The sequence below is a fragment of the Mauremys reevesii genome, linkage group 13 (assembly GCF_016161935.1).
Source record: "Mauremys reevesii isolate NIE-2019 linkage group 13, ASM1616193v1, whole genome shotgun sequence".
NCBI lineage: Eukaryota > Metazoa > Chordata > Testudines > Geoemydidae > Mauremys > Mauremys reevesii.
The window spans coordinates 24,241,489-24,264,561 of record NC_052635.1 but is presented as its reverse complement, the minus strand read 5'-3'; the positions used below and the strand labels follow the sequence as shown (position 1 = coordinate 24,264,561).

General features: G+C 42.9%; 1 protein-coding gene across 5 annotated transcripts in view; it reads left to right on the top strand.

Moving 5' to 3' along the window:
- The window catches only part of PIGU (phosphatidylinositol glycan anchor biosynthesis class U), a 201,486-nt gene that overhangs the window by 164,994 nt on the left and 13,419 nt on the right, over positions 1-23,073 (top strand). For all 5 annotated transcript variants that reach the window (XM_039499460.1, XM_039499459.1, XM_039499457.1 and 2 more), the window contains 9 exons: positions 741-800; positions 2,201-2,263; positions 4,216-4,325; positions 6,398-6,498; positions 9,322-9,419; positions 11,672-11,826; positions 13,044-13,187; positions 17,674-17,798; positions 20,842-20,984. In XM_039499460.1, coding sequence (XP_039355394.1) covers positions 798-800; positions 2,201-2,263; positions 4,216-4,325; positions 6,398-6,498; positions 9,322-9,419; positions 11,672-11,826; positions 13,044-13,187; positions 17,674-17,798; positions 20,842-20,984 — 942 coding nt within the window. In that variant the 5' untranslated portion in view covers positions 741-797. The remainder of the gene's footprint in view (positions 1-740; positions 801-2,200; positions 2,264-4,215; positions 4,326-6,397; positions 6,499-9,321; positions 9,420-11,671; positions 11,827-13,043; positions 13,188-17,673; positions 17,799-20,841; positions 20,985-23,073) is intronic.

Here is a 23,073-nt window from a genome sequence, read left to right as displayed (position 1 = left end):
TATCAATGCCAGCTTTGATACCATGGTGCTCTTCCTGCTCCTCCACGTGAGGACCTTCATCCTCCAAGCACTTATGCATCTGAGAAAATTTGTGCACATGAGTAGTTGCATGTGGACACTGCAGCTGGGAGGTGTGATTCCTAGCATGGGCAGACAGACCCACGCTAGCGCAGCTTGAGCTAACATGCTAACAATAGCATTGTGGATGTTGCGGCACTAGCAGCGGCTTGGGCTAGCTGCCTGAACTTGGACCAGTGGATTGGGTGGGCTTGGATGCAGGCAGCTAGTCTGAACTGCCACCCATGCAACAACATCCATGCTACAATTTTTAGCATGGTAGCTCAAGATGAGCTAGCGCAAGTCCGTCTACCCATGTTGGGAATCACACATCCCAGCTGCAGTGTAGATACACCAGCAAAGCTCATATGTGTAAATGCTTGCAAGATCAAGGCTGTGGTCAGCTGGAGGAGAAGGATTCAGAAATAAACCTGTGGTGCCAGTGTCAATGTAGTGACACTGTATAAACTGATTAATTCATTGCCTTAATTGGGGCAAACATTTTCTTTCCTTTTTAATGGCCTGATTTTGTGAATGCTACTGAGTATAGCTCTTAATGTTGTGAGTATTCTCAATGAAATAATTACTACTTCTCATGGTACTGAGAGTTTGCAGGACTGGGGCCTGAGTTTGTAGGGGATTGACAAGATTTGACTGTGTCTTTCTCTTTCACTCTCTCTTAGACCCCGTTAATAATATACTTGTTTCATTTCCTGATTGAATATTCTGAGTTGGTGTTCATGGTAAGTTTTGCTTCAATCTTTAAAAAAAAAAAAAAAAAAAAAAAAAACCATTCCAGGAATGCCCTTCTTTTTAAAAGCAAAAATATATTTAATTTTTTTTAATTATTGATTTTTATCCACCAAATCCTTAGCCCAGCTGAGGGATCATTGAGATCAGTGAGGTGTTGAGTGTGCTCAGTTCCCACAGCTTCCATTCACGTCAGTGAGAATTAAGGGCAATCAGCAGTTTTGTAGATTAGGCCCCTAATGAGCCCAAGAGATATTTAGAAAGGAAGACGTCTATAAATATGCATGCTCAGTTTGTACCTCCCTTTCCCTCCAAAAACTAATCTTCATTAGAACTTCCTGCCTGGCTAAATGTCATCAAGGGGGAAAACGGGGACTTGGCACAAACCCTTAACACTGACCTGAAAAGGTAGGGGCGGGGGAGTTTTGTGCCCTATAGCAGTGGTTTTCAACCTTTTTTTCATTTGCAGATCCCTAAAAAATTTCAGATGGAGGTTTGGACCCCTTTGGAAATTTGAGATATAGTCTGCAGACTCCCAGGTTGAAAACCACAGCCCTAAATAAACAGGGTACAAACTCTTGTTTTCCATTGCAAGTGACCTTTAGTGAAGAAGGTAGAGATTATACTTTCAAATTGTGGGCTTCTCTTTGAAGTCAGTGGCAATGCTCTGAGGAGTTCAGTGGGAGCAGAAGCAAGTTCTGTCTGAGCACGTTAGGGTTAAAAACACCTGAGTGTGACTGTAAATTATTTTGTCTATTGTATAATACAAATAAACAGAAATCACCCAGCTAGTTGCATCTATTCTCTGCAGCTCTGATGACAAAGGCAATCTAGCACCTCTCACAAGGGCTAAAAATTGATTATAACACATGTATGGCAACCATTTCAAATTATTTGCTGTGAGCCCTAGACAATTGGTACTGTTATCTGGTTAGCAGTGGGTCAGTTCAGAAGGCTGCTCTTCTGGTTCATTGGTGAACATGTTCTTATCCACATGTGCTGTGTCTAACAAGCTGTCTCTGCTGTGGCTAGATCAGTGGTTCTGTAATTCTTTTATCTTGTCGGCCACTTGATGAGAGACCTCCTATTTTGTGAACAATTTCTCCTCTTCCAGTTCCCCACTTCTTGCTTCTCAAAATATTCACTTCTCTGTACCCACCAGAAAGGGCTTAAAGAAACACTGCTACTCCATGGGCCATAGCTTAAAAGCCACAGGGCTAGAATCTGTAAAGATGTTTCCACCTCACACCCTAAACTATTCCCAATAGTTACTATGGTGAATGTTCAATTCAGAGTATTGGCACAATATCGCAGCTTTCTGTGGTGGTTGCATTTGCTACTGTTTTCCTTGTTTGAGTGACCAGTCAGTCTTTGTCTGCCTTTCTTTCTTTAGATAACTGATGTGCTAACTGCTGTTGCCCTCTACTTGGCCGTCCAAGACTTCAACAAAGTTGTGGTAAGTAGACTTGCAGAATCTTCCAGTCCTTGTTCTCTCGACAAGTGCAAGTGTATTTCATTAAATGAAAATGTGAAGCAAGTCCAAGTCTCCTCAGACAATGCACTTATCGATATCTACTGATTAGCAATAGCTACGAAATCAGCAAAAAGGTCAGCAAACATGGATGCAGAATGTGCGTGAGCCAACATGGACCCTGTTAACTTTTGCTGTTACGTGTGTTTCACAGCAGGTGGCTTCTCAGCATGATGTAGGTATTGTGACGTTACTCAAGTTAACGTAATGGCTGTGCACATCATAGTTTTAATGATGCTCTCACATGCATACCTTCTTTCGTCTGAAAGGATCTTCAAGCATTTGAGAAACTGATTTTGAAGTATACCGTGGGATCAGGTCAACCACCAGGGAAATGCAGCCACTTCTGGGGTGAAACATGGCAGCTGGTTCACAATGCACAGTAATGGGATGCAACAGTTTAAGACAGGAATTGAGGGTTCCTTTTCAGTTGTAGTGGAAATTTTAAGTGTGCAAAACTAATTAGTGTTGTAGGAATTTGGCACGACAGTGGGGCTCTCATTCTTAGGCCTGTTCGCACTACAGCTTTTAACCAGTTACTCACATGGCTGGCTTTGTGTCCACATGCAGCATGGTTAATTTACAGACCAAAAAGTACCTAACAGTAACTATAAGGTTTATTAGCCTTAAAGTAAGTTGTAGTTTGAGTTCACATAATCCAGAATGGTGGAGGATCGATACTTCTGCTGCACTGGGCAAGAAATCTGACACTGGAGTGATTTAATCCCTATCATTCCCTTCAAAATATTAATAAATGGAATTTGAAGCTAGTAACTCTCCCTGAGGAGGGTGTGCTTTGTTTCATAAAAAACTTAATTGAGGCAATCTTTGCAAATAGAAGACTCTGTTTCTTTAATGGCAGCACAGTGCTCCCTAGTATCATGCTGGGACATGGATTCATTACCGATTTAAAAGGAAGGGTACTACCATTTTTCTGCAGCACCTGTGTGTTCATTGGAGGTCTCCCACCTAAGCAGGGACCTGGCCTAACCTTACTTAGCTTGGGAGAGCTGAAGGAATAATAACAAAAGGTGATCTGGCTCCTGGCAGTACAGCAGTACTCCTCAGCAGTACAGCAGTTTTTCAGACTCTCTGTGGGACACTTCAGTAGATTTACAGATCACCTTTTTCACTTCTCTGGAGAAATATATTTTTAGTTGGGGATATATGAAACGTATTTTGGGTACCCAGAGGAGATCTCTGATAGATGCTCTGAAGCAAGGGGCATACACAGATGTGCACAATCCTGAGTATAGCTTAGTGAATGACTTTGTTTGTGTAGGACTTAGATGTTACATTGGGGGTTTGTAAAGTTCACCATTCTTTGGTGACAATGCAGGATTTAGAGAGTGCACAAAAGCTGCCATGTTGCATTTGAAAACACACTGGGTACTCAAAATGTACATAGAAATTACTTGTAATAACTAATTCAATAACTCCCTCATTTCACACACAAATCAAGCAAACATCACTATTGCTGTTACTCGAGGCAACAAAATAAACTAAACTGGAAGCTATTTTGGAACTATGAGCTGGAAAAGCCTTAGGAAATTGTCCAGGAAGTGCGAACACTTTGTTTTTATTTGAGCTCTTATATCTCTCCAGTGCCTCTTCTGACTTCCCTGACTTGACAGAAAAATCCGAGTCTGGCATTCAGTCATGTGTCTGCAACTTCAAGCAGAATGGTTTGGGTCAGGCAAAGTCAGTAAGGAAGGGGAGTCAAAATAGAGCTTGTTAAGCAAACCTTTGTTCTTCCTTAAGTATAAGGTGACTAGCATCTCTACATAGACATCATGGTGATGGACATGGTTACAGACCCTAGATAGATGCAATGTATTTCCATGTCTGACAGCTTTCGATCATTCTCTCTTGTTCAGTTTAAAAAGCAAAAACTCCTAATGGAACTGGATCGGTATGCATCAGATGTGGCTGAACTCATCCGGACCCCAATGGAAATGCACTACATCCCTCTCAAGGTAGCACTGTTGTAAGTATTGCTTCTTGCAAGCATATGCAAGAAACTTAAATTCCAAATCCTCCCATATTTTAATTTTTCTATTTAGGGGTTTCAGCATCTTAGTTAAATATTCTCTTTGCTTCCTTTCTCTTTCCTGGTACACAGAAAAAATGTGTATCTCCATAGTCAAGTAACAGAAAGCTAATGCTAATGCTTCTCCAAATTTATGTTTCACATAGTAAAATAAATTTTCAGCCCCTTTCTATTGGGGTTGACAATGTACAGTCTTTAATATGGAGAGACTGTAGTCTCTCTGTAGTTTAGGTTTCTGTTAGAAGCCCAATTTTGCCCATCTTCTAACTTCTTCAAAACTAAACCAGTGCATCCAAAATGTCTGTTGTGTTCCCTTGCTAGAAGAAAACATTTTTTTTTTTTTGAAAGTTTGGGGGTAATTGGGCAAGATGTTCCCAGGGCATGACTGTTTGAAAACCCAGAAATTATTTTTAAGGGTCTGAGGTACTCAGTTTGCACATAGTTAACTTTAATAACATCCCTCTGAGTCATTATAAGAAACCCCATTATTCAGACCACATGCTCTAAGTTTTTGAAGTAAGTAAAGCTCTAAGTAAAACAAACAGTATAGGAGGCAGGTACTTAAAATCAAAAGAAACAAATCTATCTTTCCTGATCTGAATAAATCGAATAAACCTGGAGTCTGGAATTAATCAAAAAGGATCTGCCTCTTGGCTCTCCCTTACCATTGATGTCCTTTGATCAGAAGAAGGTTTTTCATAAAAGAAACATTAATGATTCTTTCCTGTCCTGATATGAATTGTATAGGTCAGTAAGCCACCACCCCCCGCCACCACCCCAGGGTGAGAAAGCTGAAGCTTTCCTCTTTTGTTTTTATAAAAAAAAAAAGAAAGAAAGAAAGAAAAAGAAAAGTTAGACTATTTCTCATTTTTATTACACTTGGTGCACAATATCACAAAGGAATACTGGAATTGTATCTTAGCATAGCTGCTACGTGTAATATCTCTCTGGTATTTGAAGTAGCCATTAACTTCAGGCGTATGAAAAGGCCAACCTCAGACTGTGAGAACCCACTAGTATGATAAATATTCATAGGAGAGAACAGCTGGCAAATCGTAATCCCCTCTCCTGTATCCAAGGACTGACTTGTTACAATGGAGGTTGGTTGATCTGCTGTCTTGCTTATTGAATCAATAATGTATCAGAACGTTTCTTTGCTCCTTGGAGCCCAGTTAAATTAGACCGCTGCATCAGTCATTTTAAATTTTCAGAGAGGAGCTGGTATCTTTCAAGCATGGTTGCACTCTGAAGAGTGACTCTCAAAGAGCATTGTGGGGTTCTGTTTTTGCTGTCTCTTGGTGATTACAGCTCAGATGTGCTCAGTTTACAAGTAAAAAGATAGTTTATATTTTAAACTGCTAGCCTTGCAGTTACTCTGGGATCTGAGCATCAGCCTGGGTTCTCTGCTTCTCGCACTTCCCACCTGCAATAAAGGTTTGTCAGATCAAATTAGGCCCTACTGGCGCCTATGCAGTCACGTTGCCTTCAGTGGGTTTGCACAGGTGTAACTGACTGGGACATAGGAAACAGTTCCGTTTATGCACAAGAAGGAATAGAATCCATCTTGCTGTCTGTTTAGCCATATTGGCCCCTCCGGGCTAACAGGAATAAAAGTCAGAATATGTGACTTTGAATACAAAGCGGGAGCAGACCAGCTGAGTAACATGGGCCATTTTTATTTGATCACTTTTCAGAACAAATTGCATTTTAAATGGGGTCTTTTCCCTCTGCCATCTCTTGCTTCCCACTGGGCTCTCCCACAATCACCCTATCCTTTGCCATGACATGAAGTCCTGTTTATACACAAGTGCAGCATCTGATTTTGCACCATTTGAAAGGCATCAATTCAGCTGCATCCCTTTGAGGTTGAGAGGAAACCGTACAATGTAAACATTTAAACAATCAAAAAGAAACAGCAAATAATTTCCATTTTCCTTTGATATTTCTCCCTTTGCTTTGGTATTTTTTTTTAATGGCATGAGTGTAATTGAGTTTTTGTTCTTTTTCAGTTATCTCCTAAATCCGTACACAGTGATGTCTTGTGTTGCAAAGTCCACCTGTGCCATCAACAATACTGTCATTGCATTCTTCATTTTGGCTACAATAAAAGGTAATGCACTGGGAAAATCTTGCCCCGGCTCATATTTTTCTGTAAATATTTGAACCGTAAGCTATTGGAAATGCAGTTAATAGTAGACACATCACAGTCTGGGTTAAGGCAGTGTCAAAGGTCTGCTTTGAACCACTGAAGCAAAAGGCAAATGCACAGTTAAGTACAAGGTCTGTCATCCCAATATGTATAAAAGTCTACACTACACACTAAGCCCAGGCTCGGACTCAGGTTTGAGCCAAAACCATCCTTCCATCCACACAGAGACACACAGCCTGCCTTGTGTCAGCAAGGACTTGGGACCCTGGGTCCTAGCATCCTGGTAGATGTGGGAGGGTCAGAGCCCGAGTCCTGCTGTGACTCGAGTCCAACCCCTGTCATTTTGCAGTGTGGACACAGCTCAAGCCACAGACCCAGGTCAAAAGGTCTGCATGGTGCAGTGTGGACACATTGGCATAGCTGTGAGATTCAAGTCCAGCAATTGCAGTTATTTACAGTGCAGTGTGGACACTCAAGCACAGCCTGGGAAATGAGTCCACAAACCTGCATCTGAGTGACACGAGTTTACAATGCAGTGAAAACATTCCCTAAATATTGATTGATTCTTATGGCTGGTGCCCTCTTTTGGACAACTTTGATTATTTTTCTATTTAGAAACCAATCTGCCTCTGTATCTTTTATTTCTGAGGGGGAGGTGGGGCACTGTTGCTTCCTCTTTTTTTTTTCCTTCTTAAGGATATTTGCATGAGAGTTCACTTACTTCTATTGTCTAACTCTCACCTGCAGTCATAACCTTGTTTGATATCAGCAAATTGTGGTGTTACAAACATCTATAGCTTCAGAGAGGGATAAGCAGCAGGAGCAGATGAATGCTAAAGGAACATTATGCCACTGTCCCTAATTTTTTTAATAGTAGAAGATATAGAATAGATTACACTAGGCTGGCAGCTACCTTAATCTCATAATTAAAGCTAAATTTCTCTTCAGTCTAAGATCCCATCATAGAATATCAAGGCTGGAAGGGACCTCAGGAGGTCATCTAGTCCAACCCCCTGCAGGACCAATCCTGACAGATTTTTGCCCCAGATCCCTAAATGGCCCCCTCAAGGACTGAACTCAGAACCCTGGGTTTAGCAGGCCAATGCTTATCCCTCCCCCAGCAGAGCATCTGGGTGGCTCTGTAATATTCACATAAGAACATAGGGATTTCTCTAGTGGCCCAGATCAGTGGTCAGTCTAATCTGTTATCTTGTCTCCAATAGTGGCCAGTACCAGATGACTCAGAGAAAGAAGGGACACACTTCAGAATAAACAATTACAAGCTAATATATCTGTAAGGGAAGGTTCTTCCTAACCCTTATTTGGTTAGTGGTTGGATTATGCCATTGAAGCAGGAGGGTTTATATTTGAAACTATATTTGCAAAAATAAGTGAACAAGATCCACTTTGGTGTAGTATAATTGTTCACCTACTTAGATTGCTGTTGAAAGTTGAATAATTCCCAGTGAACTGCTCTGTAGCAGTGTTTCCCAACGACTGGTCCATGGACTGATGCCAGTCCCTCAGATCTCCCTGATCGTTTAGAAAGACGACAAGCTAGTCCTCAGTATCAAAAAGGTTAAGAAAAACTGCTCTGTAGTAATCGTCCCGTGTGCTGCTTTCCTGAATCGGTGTGTGGCAACCTCTAGTGCTGAAAGTGTGTTTAGGGGGAGAATCAGATTATGGGTAAAAGATTTTCGTTGGAGTTTTTGATATAACGATAGATTTCTGCATAGCAAGCCTTTGCACATAGATATTTCTAATCTAACACTTGCTGAAACAGGCGACAGGTAGGTTTCTGTCTAGGAGAATGTAATTGTGAAAGGGAGAGGATTCTTCATTTTAGAGATCCCAGTGAAGGGTCTGTGCTGCTCATTCTCTCCTTCACTTCCATCCTCTTTAAGAAAAGCTTATTTGTGTTAGTGATGCGGAGTGAACTAGTGTGATCTACTGGTTAGCCCCTTTGGACTGAGCCGTGACTCCTGCTTTCCAATCCTTTCTTTGTCACTAACTTTGAGCAAATTAATTAGGCCAAAATGTTCAGAAATAGCTCCTGGTCAGGGGTGCTTCCTTTTATTGGTGTCCAACTGGAGTTCCCTTGGGCCAGATCTGAGCACCCACAATTTCAGTTGAAGTTGATGAGCAGTGTGGGTGCTCAGCAGTTAGCTCAGCCCAGGATGTCTCAAATTGGGCAACCAAAAATGTAGGCATTCAAAATTAGAAGTCACTTCTAAAATTTTTAATTAAGCTCTGTGCCTAAATTACCACATCTGTAAAATAGGGCTAATGCTACTTCCCTACTTTTACTTGTGAAGCTCAAGTAATGTTTGCAGAGCACTCTAAGACAGTCCAGTGAAAACGGGCTCTCAAGTGCATAGTATTAATAGACAGCTGCTTAATGCAGAAATGACTCCAGACAACACATTCTCCCACATAAATAGTGTCTAGTATCTATGTATGAGACGTGAGTTATATAAATCTCTCTAGGTAGATTATAGGGATATAAACCAGTTGTATCAGTTGCTGTTTCATGCTATTAACTGTTTGTCAGAGCCCTTCTTTTTGTCTCAATGTCCCTGTAATACATAGAGGGACAAGCTCCAGAACATGCTGAAATAGTTATTTTTATCCCCTCTAATTGCTTGTGGAATTCTGATGATCACAGCAGGCACTGTGCAGTACTTCCCCCTATTTGAGCAGTGACTCAATATTTAAAGGACTGTTTATTTGAATATGACCCTCTTCATGATCACGGTTTAACTGAGGTTTGTTTCCTCCCTGCAGGTAGTACCCTCCTCAGTGCTATATTCCTGGCCTTAGCAACATACCAGTCACTGTATCCTCTCACCTTGTTTGCACCAGCATTGCTGTATCTTCTGCAGGTAAATACTCTCTTAAGAGTAATTGTATTGGCTGTAACCTCTGATATCCTATGCATGTCCAATTCCTATCAGCCAGCAAGGATTGCCCTGTGTCTAGGTGGAGGGAGGAGATTCACTGTGAGATTCAGTGGCCAGTTTTCAAGATTTGGAAAAAATAATCTTATCCTTCCCCAGACCAGTGCAGGTTTAACATCTTGCAATAGTCATGTGACTAGGAGGAAAGCAGAAACTCATTTACTCCCTGTCTGCAAATTTGCAGGCAGTTCTCCTTACTGAAACACAAAGCTGCGTTTGGTGTCACATGACCACCAAAGAGAATTTTGGAGCAGCAGAGTTTCTTCGATAGTGACTCCGCATCAGTGCCATGAGGTATAGTGACAGTCCTTTTGCCTGAATCATCCGGGCCCAACAATGCACTCTAAAAGACAGTGATCATGTCTAACTTGCCCCACAGTGTCAGGCATGCACTGGTGGTACTTGCAAACATCTGCTCTCCCCAGCCTCATTCCTCCTCCATTAACAGAATGTTGATCAGATTGTACCAGGGATTCTGAAGAAGATGGTATCCTTAATTATTAATGGATGCCCAAAGCCCTGCAAGACGAACGCTGAACCGCAAAGCAGTTTAATTTATCAGTAGGCCAAGAGCTACCGTCCCAAAACTGGAAAGGGGTATTAAAGTGGAGGCGACTCTTTGCTAGTGATGTAAAAGACAAATGCATGCTGATAGCTACTGCTGAGAGCACAATGTTGTGGAATAGAGAGGATGATGTAAAGAGACTATTCGTGTTCACTGGAAGAAGAGATAATTAACTGGAAATGAGTGTCTCCCTACTAATCTAATCTGTTTCTCTAGGTGCTTCTACTGTACCCATCACCACAGTACTCAGTATTTCCCTTTCCTTTCCCTTTCTCTGGGGTTTCAGGTGGCTTGATACCTGTCTTAAGTCTTCTGCTGATATTGTGAGAGGTGACTGGAACAAGATTCTAAATCATAAAGGGCCTTATGGAAACTGATCAGTTTCTCATTTCATCTAGTTGGGAAAGCAAGGGGATGCTCCAGGGAAAGGCTATGGACACTAGTGAAAGGACTCTTACCCAGCATCTGTACAGAGATTTATAAGTAGTGTCTGAAAAAATCTTGCCAGGTCCCAGATGAGTGTCAGTCATATATTTCCACTGACATGCCTCCCTCTGTGATTTTACAGTGGATGTTCATTAGAGATTACTCACTCTCTCTCTTCCCTGAAGCCCATTCTCAATTTCTTTAACTCTGAAAGAAAATGGAGAAGAGTCATTTACAGACTGTTCCTCCTTCCCCCTGTGTACGTCTTTTGTTTTTCTCCAAAACATCCAGGAAATTTCATTGTTGTTTTAAATCTTTGCCGTAATGGAGCATCTACAAAGTCAAAACTATTTGCTAAATCTGAAAAGAGACCGTGCTGTTATTTGGGGAACAGTGAGTTCCCTGCATATGGTCCCAATTGTGCACTTCTCTTTATTTTAAGCAAAACATCTGCATGGCGGTGGCAGAGCATAAGTGTAGTGTTTCCAGAGTTGGTGACCTGTGATGATACGCGAACACCTAATGCCTTTGGATTTATAAGGGGACTTTCAAAAGCATTCAGAGCTGCCAAAAGATGTATGTTTGGCAGGATTTGTTGTTGAACTTCACTGCCTCCTTTGTAAGGTTTGTCCAGCATTAAATGGCTGCTGTCCTGCACTTTCTGTCTCATGGCTTGAGATGTTCCAGAAAGTTTTCCGATGTTAAATCTGCCGTGGTTCAGAGGGACAGAGCACCCTTCCATCATAGCCCTTTGCAGCCATGAGTCAGTATTGCTTCTCAGGACCCTGGCAAGACATGTACAGTACAAATATGGATGGCAAAGCAGCTTCACTGATTTGGAGCTGCTGAATTCTGGTGGAGCTTGTGTCGGAGATGGCCCAGATTTCCAAACCTGGAGTGCCTGCTTGGCTGCACAATTACCAACATTCTGCATGTACATCAGGGAATCACTCACTCACCCACCCACACACACCGTTATGGTTACTTGAATGTGAAATTATTTGACTTTTCAGGCACAGTTCTGAAAGTATTGGGCAGAGTGTGTGATTTGATTGGCCAAGAAGCTACTCCCTTTGTAGCAGACCCACTGTTTGCTGCTTTCTGTCAGCAGTGCAGCAGGGCAGATCTTGTTAATAGAAAGCCACAGGATGTCCTCTTACATTCCTTGTTTGTGTTTTGTTTCCAGCGTGAGTTCATACCAGTGAAGCTGAAAAGCAAAGGCTTCTGGTTGTACACCACACAATATGCAGCACTGTATCTCTGTAGCTTGGTGGTAATTGTCTGCCTCTCATTCTTCCTCCTCAACTCCTGGGACTTTATACCATCTGTGTATGGTTTCATGTAAGTAGTTGTAATTTTTTTTCTGGGAATGTCCATACTGTGATAGGCATTATCCATGCATACCAGAGACCCATTCCCTGTCCCAAAGAGCTTTCAGTCTCAGGAAAAATTTACCAGCAATGTAGGGGAAACAAACACACACATTAATAACAAAAATATATAACCCAAGTTCCTTTAAACCATCACCGCCAGAACTGGAGCAGTGGTACTCAACCAGGGGTATGTGTATCCCTGCGTGTACAGAGGTCTTCCGAGGGGGACATCAACTCATCTAGATATTTGCTTAGTTTTACGACAGGCTACATAAAAAGCACTAGTGAGGTCAGTACAAACTAAGATTTCATACAGACAATGACTTGTTTATACTGCTCTATATATAGAAGTGAAATATAAGTGCAATATTTATATTCCAATTGATTTATTTTATAATTATATGGTAAAAATAAGAATGTGAGCAATTGTTCAGTAACAGTGTGCTGTGATACTTTGATGTCCAATTATGTATTTTGATGTCCAATTATGTAAGCAAGTAGTTTTTAAGTGAGGTAAAACTTGGGGTACGCAAGACAAATCAGACTCCTGCAAGGGGTACAGTCGTCTGGAAAGATTGAGAGCCACTGAACTAGAGAAGACGAACTAGGTGAGGAGAAGATACTGGAGTTTCTTCAGTTTCCCTATAATTAACCAGAAGTGGATCTGTTTCTTGGCATGTGCTTTGAAGTAGCCAAATTGACCAGTGGGTGTCACTGATGATGGACTCCACAGGAGTAAAGCTGCATGTGTGTTTAGCTGTATAAAATGGCCTTAAAGTGACATTAAGGAAAAAGTTAGATGCTGCTTGAGAAAATAGTGATTAGGATGTTTACATATCTTGGGGATCATAGGTGTTCAATAAGTGGATGCAGCCTTTCCTTGTCCACTTTGCCCCAATTTCATGTGTCATCGTCAGTTTTGTACTGCTGTGATGAACTCTCTGACTAGTTAAAGATGTAACTAGTGCTGACAGCTAGAAGCACTGACACCAGCTACGGAGGGTGATTTCCCTCCCTGAGTTTTCTCCCCTTTGGTTTCCTCACAATGCATTCTAAGACATAGCCTCCCCACCACCCCCACACCTCTCCTTCCAGTAGCACACGATTCAATAATTTCATAGAAGCAAGTAAGTCAAATACCAACTGCTTTAAAATGTTACCTTGATTTTTCTCTTTAAATTTCAGCCTTTCCGTTCCAGATCTGACTCCCAACATTGGCCTCTTCTGGTACTTCTTTGCTGAGATGTTTGAACACTTCAGTCTGTTCTTCGTGTGTGTATTTCAGATCAATGTTTTCTTCTACACCATTCCCTTAGCAGTAAAGCTAAAGTAAGTGGGTCTATTTGCTATCCCTTTTGTCTCTGTCAGATGCCAGCCAAAGGAGTTGCTACTATTCTGTCTCTGTTGGCAGGAGTGGAAATGATAGAGACTTTCTTTTCTTAATATACTTCCTACACCAAAAATGATTTCAGCCCACAAAGCCCACTGTCATGTTACTGTCCAGTAGAAACCCATGTAGGTCAGTGTCAGACATCTGGAGCTGTGAAATGAAAAAGAGCAGAATTAGGTTTTATCAGCTCTTTCCTTCTCACTTCCTAAAGTGACAGTGTTCTTCTCTCAAGGAGGGAAGCGTGTTAAGCCTTTGGTGTACTGAAAATGTACCTCATATCCTTTAAGAACCCTGCATGTTAGTGCATTTTGTACTTGTTCCCTAGGATAGTGGGATGCAGCTTTTTTCTATAGAGAAGCCCGTTGCTTCATGTAACACTGGGATGTACAAGATACCAGGATACCTCAAATATTCTGGGGAGGTAATACTGCAGAATGGTTAGAGCAAGGAACTGGTTTCCAGGACTTCATGGATTCTGTTCCTGGCTCTGAATCAGCTCTGTGGCCTGGAACAATTTTGCTATCTCACCCTGTGCCTCAGTTTCCCCATCGATAAAATGGGGATAAAAATATACCACCTTCAAGGCAGAAGTTGTGTGAGGCTCAGTCCATTAATGTTCGTAAAGTGCTTTCATGAAATGCTCTGTGCAAGGACAAGATCATCTTAGTATCTGGTTTTCCAAGGAAGGAGCTGCCCTCATTGCCTGTGTCAAGGCTTGGGACTCTTGCTGCTCCTGTATGGGGAATCGTGGGAGGTCCCACACTTCTCCCCTCCTAGCATGCATCGTCCTCTTCTGCTGTGGAGCTGTGAAGATAGTTTCATTGCAGATTGCCTTAGAAGTGCAGGCAGTTTTCTGAGGTAATAGCTGACGTGTTCCCTGCTCTGTTGGAGCCAGGCCATTCTCTCCCTGTCTATCAGTCTGGAAGGCTAAGAATAGTGTGTGGTCATGAGTGGTGACAGGCAAACACAACTGTGTCCTGAGAATTCAGTGTAAGGAAACATCTTCATATCTCTTGGCTGTAAGGCATTAGCATCACTATGGGGCCCCAGGTGCTGGAGCCAGGGGGTGGGAGGGAGTGCCAATGCCCCTCCACTTTTGAGAACTTAAGCTTGGCAGGGGCACAACAAGGGGGGACCCTGAGGGTCCGGGCCCAGACCCCCCACTTGGCCCTGGATCAGAGCTGGGTGGCATAATGGCAAAGTCCCTTCCCTGCTGGCATGACAGAGGGGCAGCTGGGCCACATTAGAGTGAGTGGCGTTGTGACCTGGCGCATAGGGTCACAACTCCAGTTGTTCCCCTCATTTTTGCAGTCCTTCCAGCACCTCTCTGCGGGACTTCCCAGGACCAGCGTTTCCTAAGAGGCTGCTGCAGTGAACCAGACCTCTCCAGGATATTTCACAGCATCCTCTCCCCTTCTTCACCAGTACCCAGAATAGCTGTGGTGGGCCCGTTCTGACTCACAGTTGTCTGGGAATGAACTGGCTGCTGTCTGTGCTTCAGGAGTCCTCTATCCTTAAGAACATGTCAGTCCAGTTTCAGCCTCGCTTTTTAAATGTAATATAAACAGCTCTAAAGACCAAAAAAAAAAAAAAGCTCTCATTGTGCCTGAAGCATGCAAGGTTGCCCAGTACCATAGTCTGAAAGTCAAATATGAAAGTCATTCTGGTACATTGTGTCTCTCTCCTTTATTTTAATGTTTCTTCAGTACTGCAAAGTCAGTTCATTTATATTAAAAATAGGGCTGTCAAGCGATTTTAAAAAAAAATTGTGATGAATCACACGATTAAAAATTAATCATGCGATTAATCGCACTGTTAAACAATAGAATTCCATGTATTTAAATATTTTGGGACGTTTTCTACATTTTCAAATATATTGATTTCAATTACAACATAGAATACAAAGTGTACAGTGCTCACTTTATATTTATTTTTAATTACAAGTATTTGCACTGTAAAAAAACAAAAGAAATAGTATTTTTCAGTTCTCCTAATACAAGTACTGTAGTGCAATCTCTTTATCATGAAGTTGAACTTACAAATGTAGAATTATGTACAAAAAAACTGAATTCAAAAGTAAAACTATCTAAAATTTTAGAGCTTGCAAGTCCACTCAGTCCTACTTCTTGTTCAGCCAGTCACTTAGATAAACAAGATTGCTTACATTTGCAGGAGATAATGCTGCCCACTTCTTGTTTACAATGTCTCCTGAAAGTGAAAACAGGCGTTCTCATGGCACTGTTGTAGCCAGCATTGTACAATATTTATGTGCCAGATGGACTAAAGATTCATATATCCCTTCCTGCTTCAACCACCATTCCAGGGGGCATGCATCCATGCTGATGACGGGTTCTGCTGGATAACAATCCAAAGCAGTGCGGACTGATGCATGTTCATTTTCTTTATCCGAGTCAGATGTCACCAGCAGAAGGTTGATTTTCTTTTTTGGTGGTTCAGGTTCTGTAGTTTCCGCTCTTTTAAGACTTCTGAAAGCATGCTCCACACCTCGTCCCTCTCAGATTTTGGAAGTCATTTCAGATTCTTAAACCTTGAGTCAAGTGCTGTAGCTATCTGTAGAAATCTCACATTGGTCCCTTCTTTGTGTTTTATCAAATCTGCAGTGAAAGTGTTCTTAAAATGAACAAAGTGCTGGGTCATCATCCGAGGCTGCTATAACATGAACTATATGGCAGAAACAGAACAAGAGATATACAGTTCTCCCCCAAGGAGTTCAGTCACAAATTTAATTAACACATTATTTTTTTAATGAGCATCATCAGCATGGAAGCATGTCCTCTGGAATGGTGGTGGGAGCATGAAGGGACATACGAATGTTTAGCATATCTGGCACGTAAATACCTTGATATGCCGGCTACAAAAGTGCCATGCAAATGTCTGTTCTCACTTTGTGGTGACATTGTAAATAAGACGAGGGCAGCATTATCTCCTGTAAATGTAAACAAACTTTTGTCTGAGCAGTTGGCTGAACAAGAAGTAGGACTGAGTAGAGTTGTAGGCTCTGAAGTTTTACATTGTGTTGTTTTTGAGTGCAGTTACATAACAAAAAAAAATCTACATTTTTAAGTTGCACTTTCACGACAGTTTCATTTGCACTGTAAAATGATAAACAAATATTTATATTCAAAAATAATATACACTGATTTCAATTACAACACAATACAATATATATGAAAATGTAGAAAAACATGCAAAATATTTAATAAATTTCAATTGGTATACTGTTTAACAGTGCGATTAAAAATAAACTGTGCTCCAGAGCCTGATGCTTTCTACACACTCTGTAGCCCTCTGTCTCGTGCTTGTAAGAGAGACAAGGTGAGTGAGGTAATATCTTTTATTGGAACAACTTCTGTTGGTGAGAGAGACAAGCTTTTGAACCACACAGTACTCTTCTTCAGGTCCGACACAGCTACAACTACTCATGCTTATAAAACAGGCAGAAAGCTGCACTGTGGAGATTCTTGTAAATATGTCTCTTACACATGTACCAAATGCTTACACTGTCATAAGTTCAATATGTAGGTCATTATTTTGGCCTACAGGCCTTTGACTGTGACACATACTTTCATTCATGATTTGTAAAATACCCGTATGTGTTATGCTGGTTTTGGAGTAGTTATGCAGGAAGCTGGCTGAATATTTCTGATTGAGGAGCTGCTGCATTCTTATCCTAATACATATTGACCCATCAGTAGGGCTGTATGTCATACAGTAGTCAAAAACATGGACTTGGGAGTGGAGGGGCAGCTGGAGGGGATGCTTGATCACAGCTGGCTGTTGAGATGGATTCTGCTGTGGATTGGACAGCAGGACACTCAAAGCCAGTTCTGTAAAGTCCTTCATTGCAAAAGTAAAATAAAAGGTTCAGGAAAGTTACTAAAGGGTTGTGATAAGAACTGTGCCATTCTGTTTGAGCCCAGTAACTGTCTGGATTTCAGATGGGACTGTTATAACGACTTGGAATGTATACAGCTGCTGCTCTGATATGCCATAGGGTAAATCTGCCAGGCAGTGAGCTTCTCAAAACAGTCCTCATGGGGCAAAAGCATCTCAGAGTGAAGTAGCCTTGGTTGCTCTTCCTACCACAACAACAGAAGGCAGCACTGGAAAAGCCTGGACACAACAGGATGATCATGTAAATGTGGGCAATGTGTATGTGCCCAAAGTATCCATGTGTAGGTACACAAATGCCCTGGGAATACTCCTCTCAAATCGGCTCAGTGCTTGCAGCCCAGCACACTGGGAGACTTGCTGGGCAAACAGAGCAAGAGCATGAAAGCTTGTAGGAGTCTGGCCCCAGTATGTTCGTGTGTCCCTGCCAATCCTTGGCACCAGGTTCCAGAGAGAAATGCTGCTCCTCCAGTACCTTGTTATGTCCAGTCACTGCCTTTTTCCTTTCTCTAGGGAGCACCCCATCTTCTTCTTGTTCGTTCAGCTTGCCATCATTTCTATCTTCAAGTCCTACCCAACCGTGGGAGATGTAGCGCTGTACATGGCCTTCCTTCCACTCTGGAGCCACCTTTATAGATGTAAGTTCTTTGTGTTTGATTCTTCCCTCCCCCAAGCCCCACAGTCCCTGTGGCACTCTCAATCCAAACCTTGGTTTGTTGACATGGCTGAGGTGAGGGGCTTAACTAAGGTCAGCTCTACACTACAGACTTATATCGGTATAACTGCGTCGCTTGGGAGTATGCAAAATCCACACTCCTGAGCAATGTAGTTGTACTGACCTAACCCCCAGGGTCGACAGTGCTATGTCGGCGGAAGAGCTTCTCCCATTGACATAGCTACTGCCTCTCGCGGAGGTGAATTAACTATGCCGATGGGAGAAGCTCTCCAATCCGAGTAAGAGCGTCTTCACTTAAGCACCATAGCGGTGCAACTGCACCAATGCAGTGTTTTAAGAGTAGACCTGCCCCCAAACTCTTCACTGCAGGATGAAGGTAGGAAAACCAGATGTGGCCTGGTGCTGTGCAATACAACTGCATGCCACAGGGGGCACTGTCCCTCTTGGACTGTCCACTGTCTGGAAGTAAACAAGTCTGATCAGTACAAACCATGAAGTGTGTGGGGAGATTTTATGACTTTCGTGAACAACTTTCCCTCCCTTCTTGCCCAGGTTGTTCTGAGGATTAATTGCTTGTGTGCAAAGCTCTTTGAGATCCTTGCATGAAGGATACTTTATGAGTGCAAAGTATTTATTATCATATCATTGATATAAAGTACAGGCACCCTTTGAATTGGGTCGGGAGTGTCTCTAATCTCAGTTTATGGCTCTGGTAATCTGAGCACCAGCCCTACAGTTAATCCAGTCACTAGAACCCTCCGTTCCAACACTGTTAGTTCTGTGTTTTGTACAGTGCCTGGAACATTGGTGTCCTGGTCCAGGATGAGGGCTCCTAGGTGCTACAATAATACAAATTATAATTCACAGTTGTCAGTTTGTTGTGTGTGAGATCACACACTCAGAATGTGCGCTGACTAGATCACCCCATTTAGCCAAGCCATTGCTTAGCCTCTCTTAGACCACAAAGACCCTTTCCAGCCCCTGAGCATTGGACTTGGTGTAATTGTCAGGTAGCTTGCAGCTCATTTTCACAGACTCAGATTCCATGAGGTACCATCTCAGGGTGACTTTAAATGTCTGCTGAGATAATGTTGCAGCAGCTAATGAGCTTGGCAGTGTAACGTTCCAGGAAGATTTGTGTTGCTTCCTGGAGTGACTGGTTTCAGGTGGCTACAGCAGTCAGTACCAGCCAACCCTGCTTGGCTGTTTTTTTGGATTGTGTCAATCCATTGCTAACCCAAATATGACCTCAATTTCCTTAATAAGCAATTTCAGCCTTAAGACAAAGGAGCCTAGTTAGGCCTGGAAATGTGAAACCTGCCATCTTTGTTTCCCTTTGGCTTTTGTAATCCAAAACTAGGGGGTTTGGTTCACAAGACTCACACCCTGGCCTCTCTGCTCCAGTTATTTCTATGAAGTTTTTGAAATCACTACAAATTATATGTTTCTTGAAAATCCAAGCTAATCCTGAGCCCTCAAAAGGGAACAAGAGGAAGAACGAAGGGGATTGAATGGTTGTCACATAGTCAGGGCTTCATTGAAGTGACCCATGACTGGTTCTCTGTGGCAGCACTAGCTACTAGTAGGTGGGGCTTTTTACCTCCTTTGAGGACAGCTGCTCCTCCAGTCTTGGAATTACTATAGCAGAGGATAAAACAGCCTTGATAATACAGCCCAGCAACTCCATCAGTTAGACTTGATCCCTTAGGCAGCCAGGCCTGACAGACCGAGGCAGCATGTTTCCAAAACACCTTGGTTTAGCATGGGTGAGCTGGGTGCTCCAGGCTCACACAACCAAGGGACCATGGCTACCCGAGAAGGACAATCCTCTTTCAGTACCTCATTGGAGGTTTTTTAAGAACAGGTTAGACAAACACCAGTCAGGAATGGTCCAGTTCAGGGGTTGGCAACCTTTTAGAAGTGGTGTGCCAAGTCTTCATTTATTCGCTGTAATTTAAGGTTTCGTGTGACAGTAATACATTTTACGTTTGCAGGGACCAGCGGATGGAACCCCAGACTGGCAGTGGGCTGAGTGGGGCCAGCAGCTGGGACCCCAGGCCTGCAGTGGGCTGAGTGGCTCAGCCTGCTGCCGGTCTAGGGTGCTGGCCCGGGGTTCCATCCATCCAGACCGGCAGCAGGCTAAATGGGGCCGTCGGCCAGGACCCAGGCCAGCAGCAGCGTGCCACAGTAAATCAGCTCGCGTGCCATCTTTACCACATGTGCCATAGGTTGCCGACCCCTGGTGTAGTTATTACGTAGTCCTGCCTTAAGTGCAGGGGGCTGGATTATATGGCCTGTTGAGGTCCTTTCCCGTCCTACACTTCTATGATTCTATTATCCTGCAATGTCCTATTATAGTTATGAAATAGGGAATTAATATATTAAAGGGAGAATGGTCTGCATCCTTTACGACAACATTGACAGCCAATTGAAAAGCTCCCCTAGGATCCAGGCTAATCCAAAGTGATTTGGGTACCTTCAGTAATTGATCACTCCAGCTCTCCTGTAGGCAAGCACAGCAACCTGATTTGATGCTGCGGTGAGGTGCAATATCCCTCTCAGAGAATGAGCTTTAATGGCTCTTGAATAACCCAGAGACACTGCCCCCTGCTGCTATTGTGAGGTCTTCTGCTTTTGCTGTCATCAGAGCTGCACTTGCTGGAAACCAGGAGCCGCAAAATGGGGGATCCAATCTAAAAATTAAACAGGCAAAATTATTTTCTTTTAAAGAAAAATCCCAGTTGTTTTATTATAGAATGCAATAGCGGGATTATTATAGCAAATATTTATCATTATGAAAGGTTGTGCTGGTGGAGAGAACCACCCTTTAATTAGTGCCTCCAAGCTGCTGGGTGGCGCTATAGACATGCTAAGTACCATCCACTAGATGATCTCCTGAGATGATCTTTGAACCCTAATAATCTATGATTCACTCACTGACATGAGGTCAGCTGCTTGTTAGTATCTCAACTACACTGTTATAATATCTTTGTTTTTTCTTACAGTCCTTCGGAACATCTTTATCCTCTCCTGTGTGCTCATTGTCTGCTCCCTGCTGTTCCCAGTGCTCTGGCATCTCTGGATTTATGCAGGAAGTGCCAATTCCAATTTTTATTATGCCATCACTTTGACGTTCAATGTAGGGCAGGTTAGTAAAATGAGGCAATTGGCAACACTTATGCAGCACAACTGGGTGCCTGGTAACATGATTGTCAAATAATATCTGGGTCTGTTACAGCAGCAGTTCTCAAGTAGGGGTCCGGGACTTCCTGGGGAGGCCATGAGCAAGTTTCAGGAGATCCTCCACAATCAGCCGGCAAGCCGGGCTAGTGTTAGACTCACTGGGGCTCAGGGCAGAAAGCCGAAGCCCAAGCTGCGGGGGGGTCGGGGGGTGAAGCCAAAGCCCAAGCAAGTCCACTCTGCAAGGCGTCCTGTGGTGTGGGGCCCCACAGGCAGTTGCTCTGCTTGCTACCCCCAATGCCTGCCCTGGCTTTTAGTCTACTGGATATGCATAAAAACAGTTGTGGCACAGGTGGGCTGTGGAGGCTTTTATAGCGTGTTCGGGGGGCAAGGGGGCTCAAAAAGAAAAAGGTTGAGAACCCCTGTGTTACAGAATGTGGTCCATTTTGTGCATCCTGCACTGATTGTAGCAAGCGTCCTGGCTCTCTTGTCAAGCTGAGATCTGCACTGCCAAGAGCTTAGTCACGAGGTTCTAACACATTAATAAGAAGCAGAACTATTCTGTCTGATTACTTGAACCATATCTTAATGTTCTATCCAGTTTATGCTGCAAAAAATACAGCCTGTAGCTTGGAAACAAAGGAAGGATCCCAGGCGTCTGGTTTGGAAGCTGGCAGATTTGTAAAACAGCAGTAAAGGCTTGTATTTAAGTTAACGTCCTACAAAGGAAAGTTAATACCCAAAAGCACCCAGATAATCTTCTTTCCTCCTCTTGAGCTCAAGTCCTGCAAGGTGCTGGTCATCCCCCCGCTCCCATTGACTTCACTGAGACTGAACATGCTCAGCACCTTGTGGGATTGAGATGCTTGTCCACAATTTCTGCAACCTGCTAATTTCTTTTTCCTCTTTGTATTACTAGTATTTACTGGCAATAGACAGATCCCCAAACTCCATCCACACTTCTCCCATTTACAGTTTGTGTGCAGAAAACGTAAAGGAGTAACTAAGCCACTCCATATTGCTGACCTTCACTGAGTCTTGCATCAATTTCGCATGCAGAATAATTAGACTTTGTTTGCCCTTTGAAGAAACTGAATGTTCTTTTCATGTTAAAAATTAGACCACCTCTAACCCTTTGGCACTCTGGGGGCGTGTGCTTCACCTTGTACTAGACAGGCAAGCTTACTGACAGGCCAGAAATGAGCCATTTGTGCAGTTAAAACACAGTAGATTTATAAAGGGTGAAAGTTCTGAACTGTGAAAGCAAACAGTGGTAAGAGTGGGGGAGATGGCTATAAAGATACTGATCAAAATAATCAGTGGCTCACATTGACTAATTTATTTTTCTTTCTGGTGGTCTGGGGAGACATAACAGAAGGGTTGGCAGTCCTCCTTCTTATGCTGCCACTAGTGCTTCTGTCCAAAAACAAGCCCAAACACAGGAGTGTGGCCTGAGTCAGCACCAGTGTCCGCCTGCTGCTGCTACTAGATGTGTGTAACACATAGTGATGCTAAGGATGGTGATTTAATCATGCTGATGTTATAATGGTACCAACTGGGACTGAAAATTAACAGTTGACTGATGATCACTGGAGGAAGCGCATTTGTCTGTTGAATGCCAGACTCCAGCTGCACACGTTAACTTGCCCACCATCCCTACTGCTGAAGTGTAGCCTACAGGTCCAGTGGGACCTCCAATGAAGCAATAGTAGGCAGCAATCTGCTCACATCCTATGAGATTCTGCTTGTCTGTAACACAGCACCATGAGGGAAATTGTCCCTGTCGCTGGAAGGGACGGGTTTAGTTTGTGGAAAGACCCATATATCTGCTGGAGTCAGGGAGTTGGATTGCCTCAACAATGTTCACAATACGTGACATAGCAAGTTAGAGCATTAGTGAGACATCACTTTTAATAAAAGCAAGATGTTCCCTTTGCCCTTGAGTTCGCAAACAGATGATAGAGTGGTTCTGTAGCTGTCACTAAGCCCTCAGAGCTGCCGTAGGAGTGCTGTAGGCATTCCTACTGGGTGCCTCCCTTCCCCCTCCAGCCCCCAGA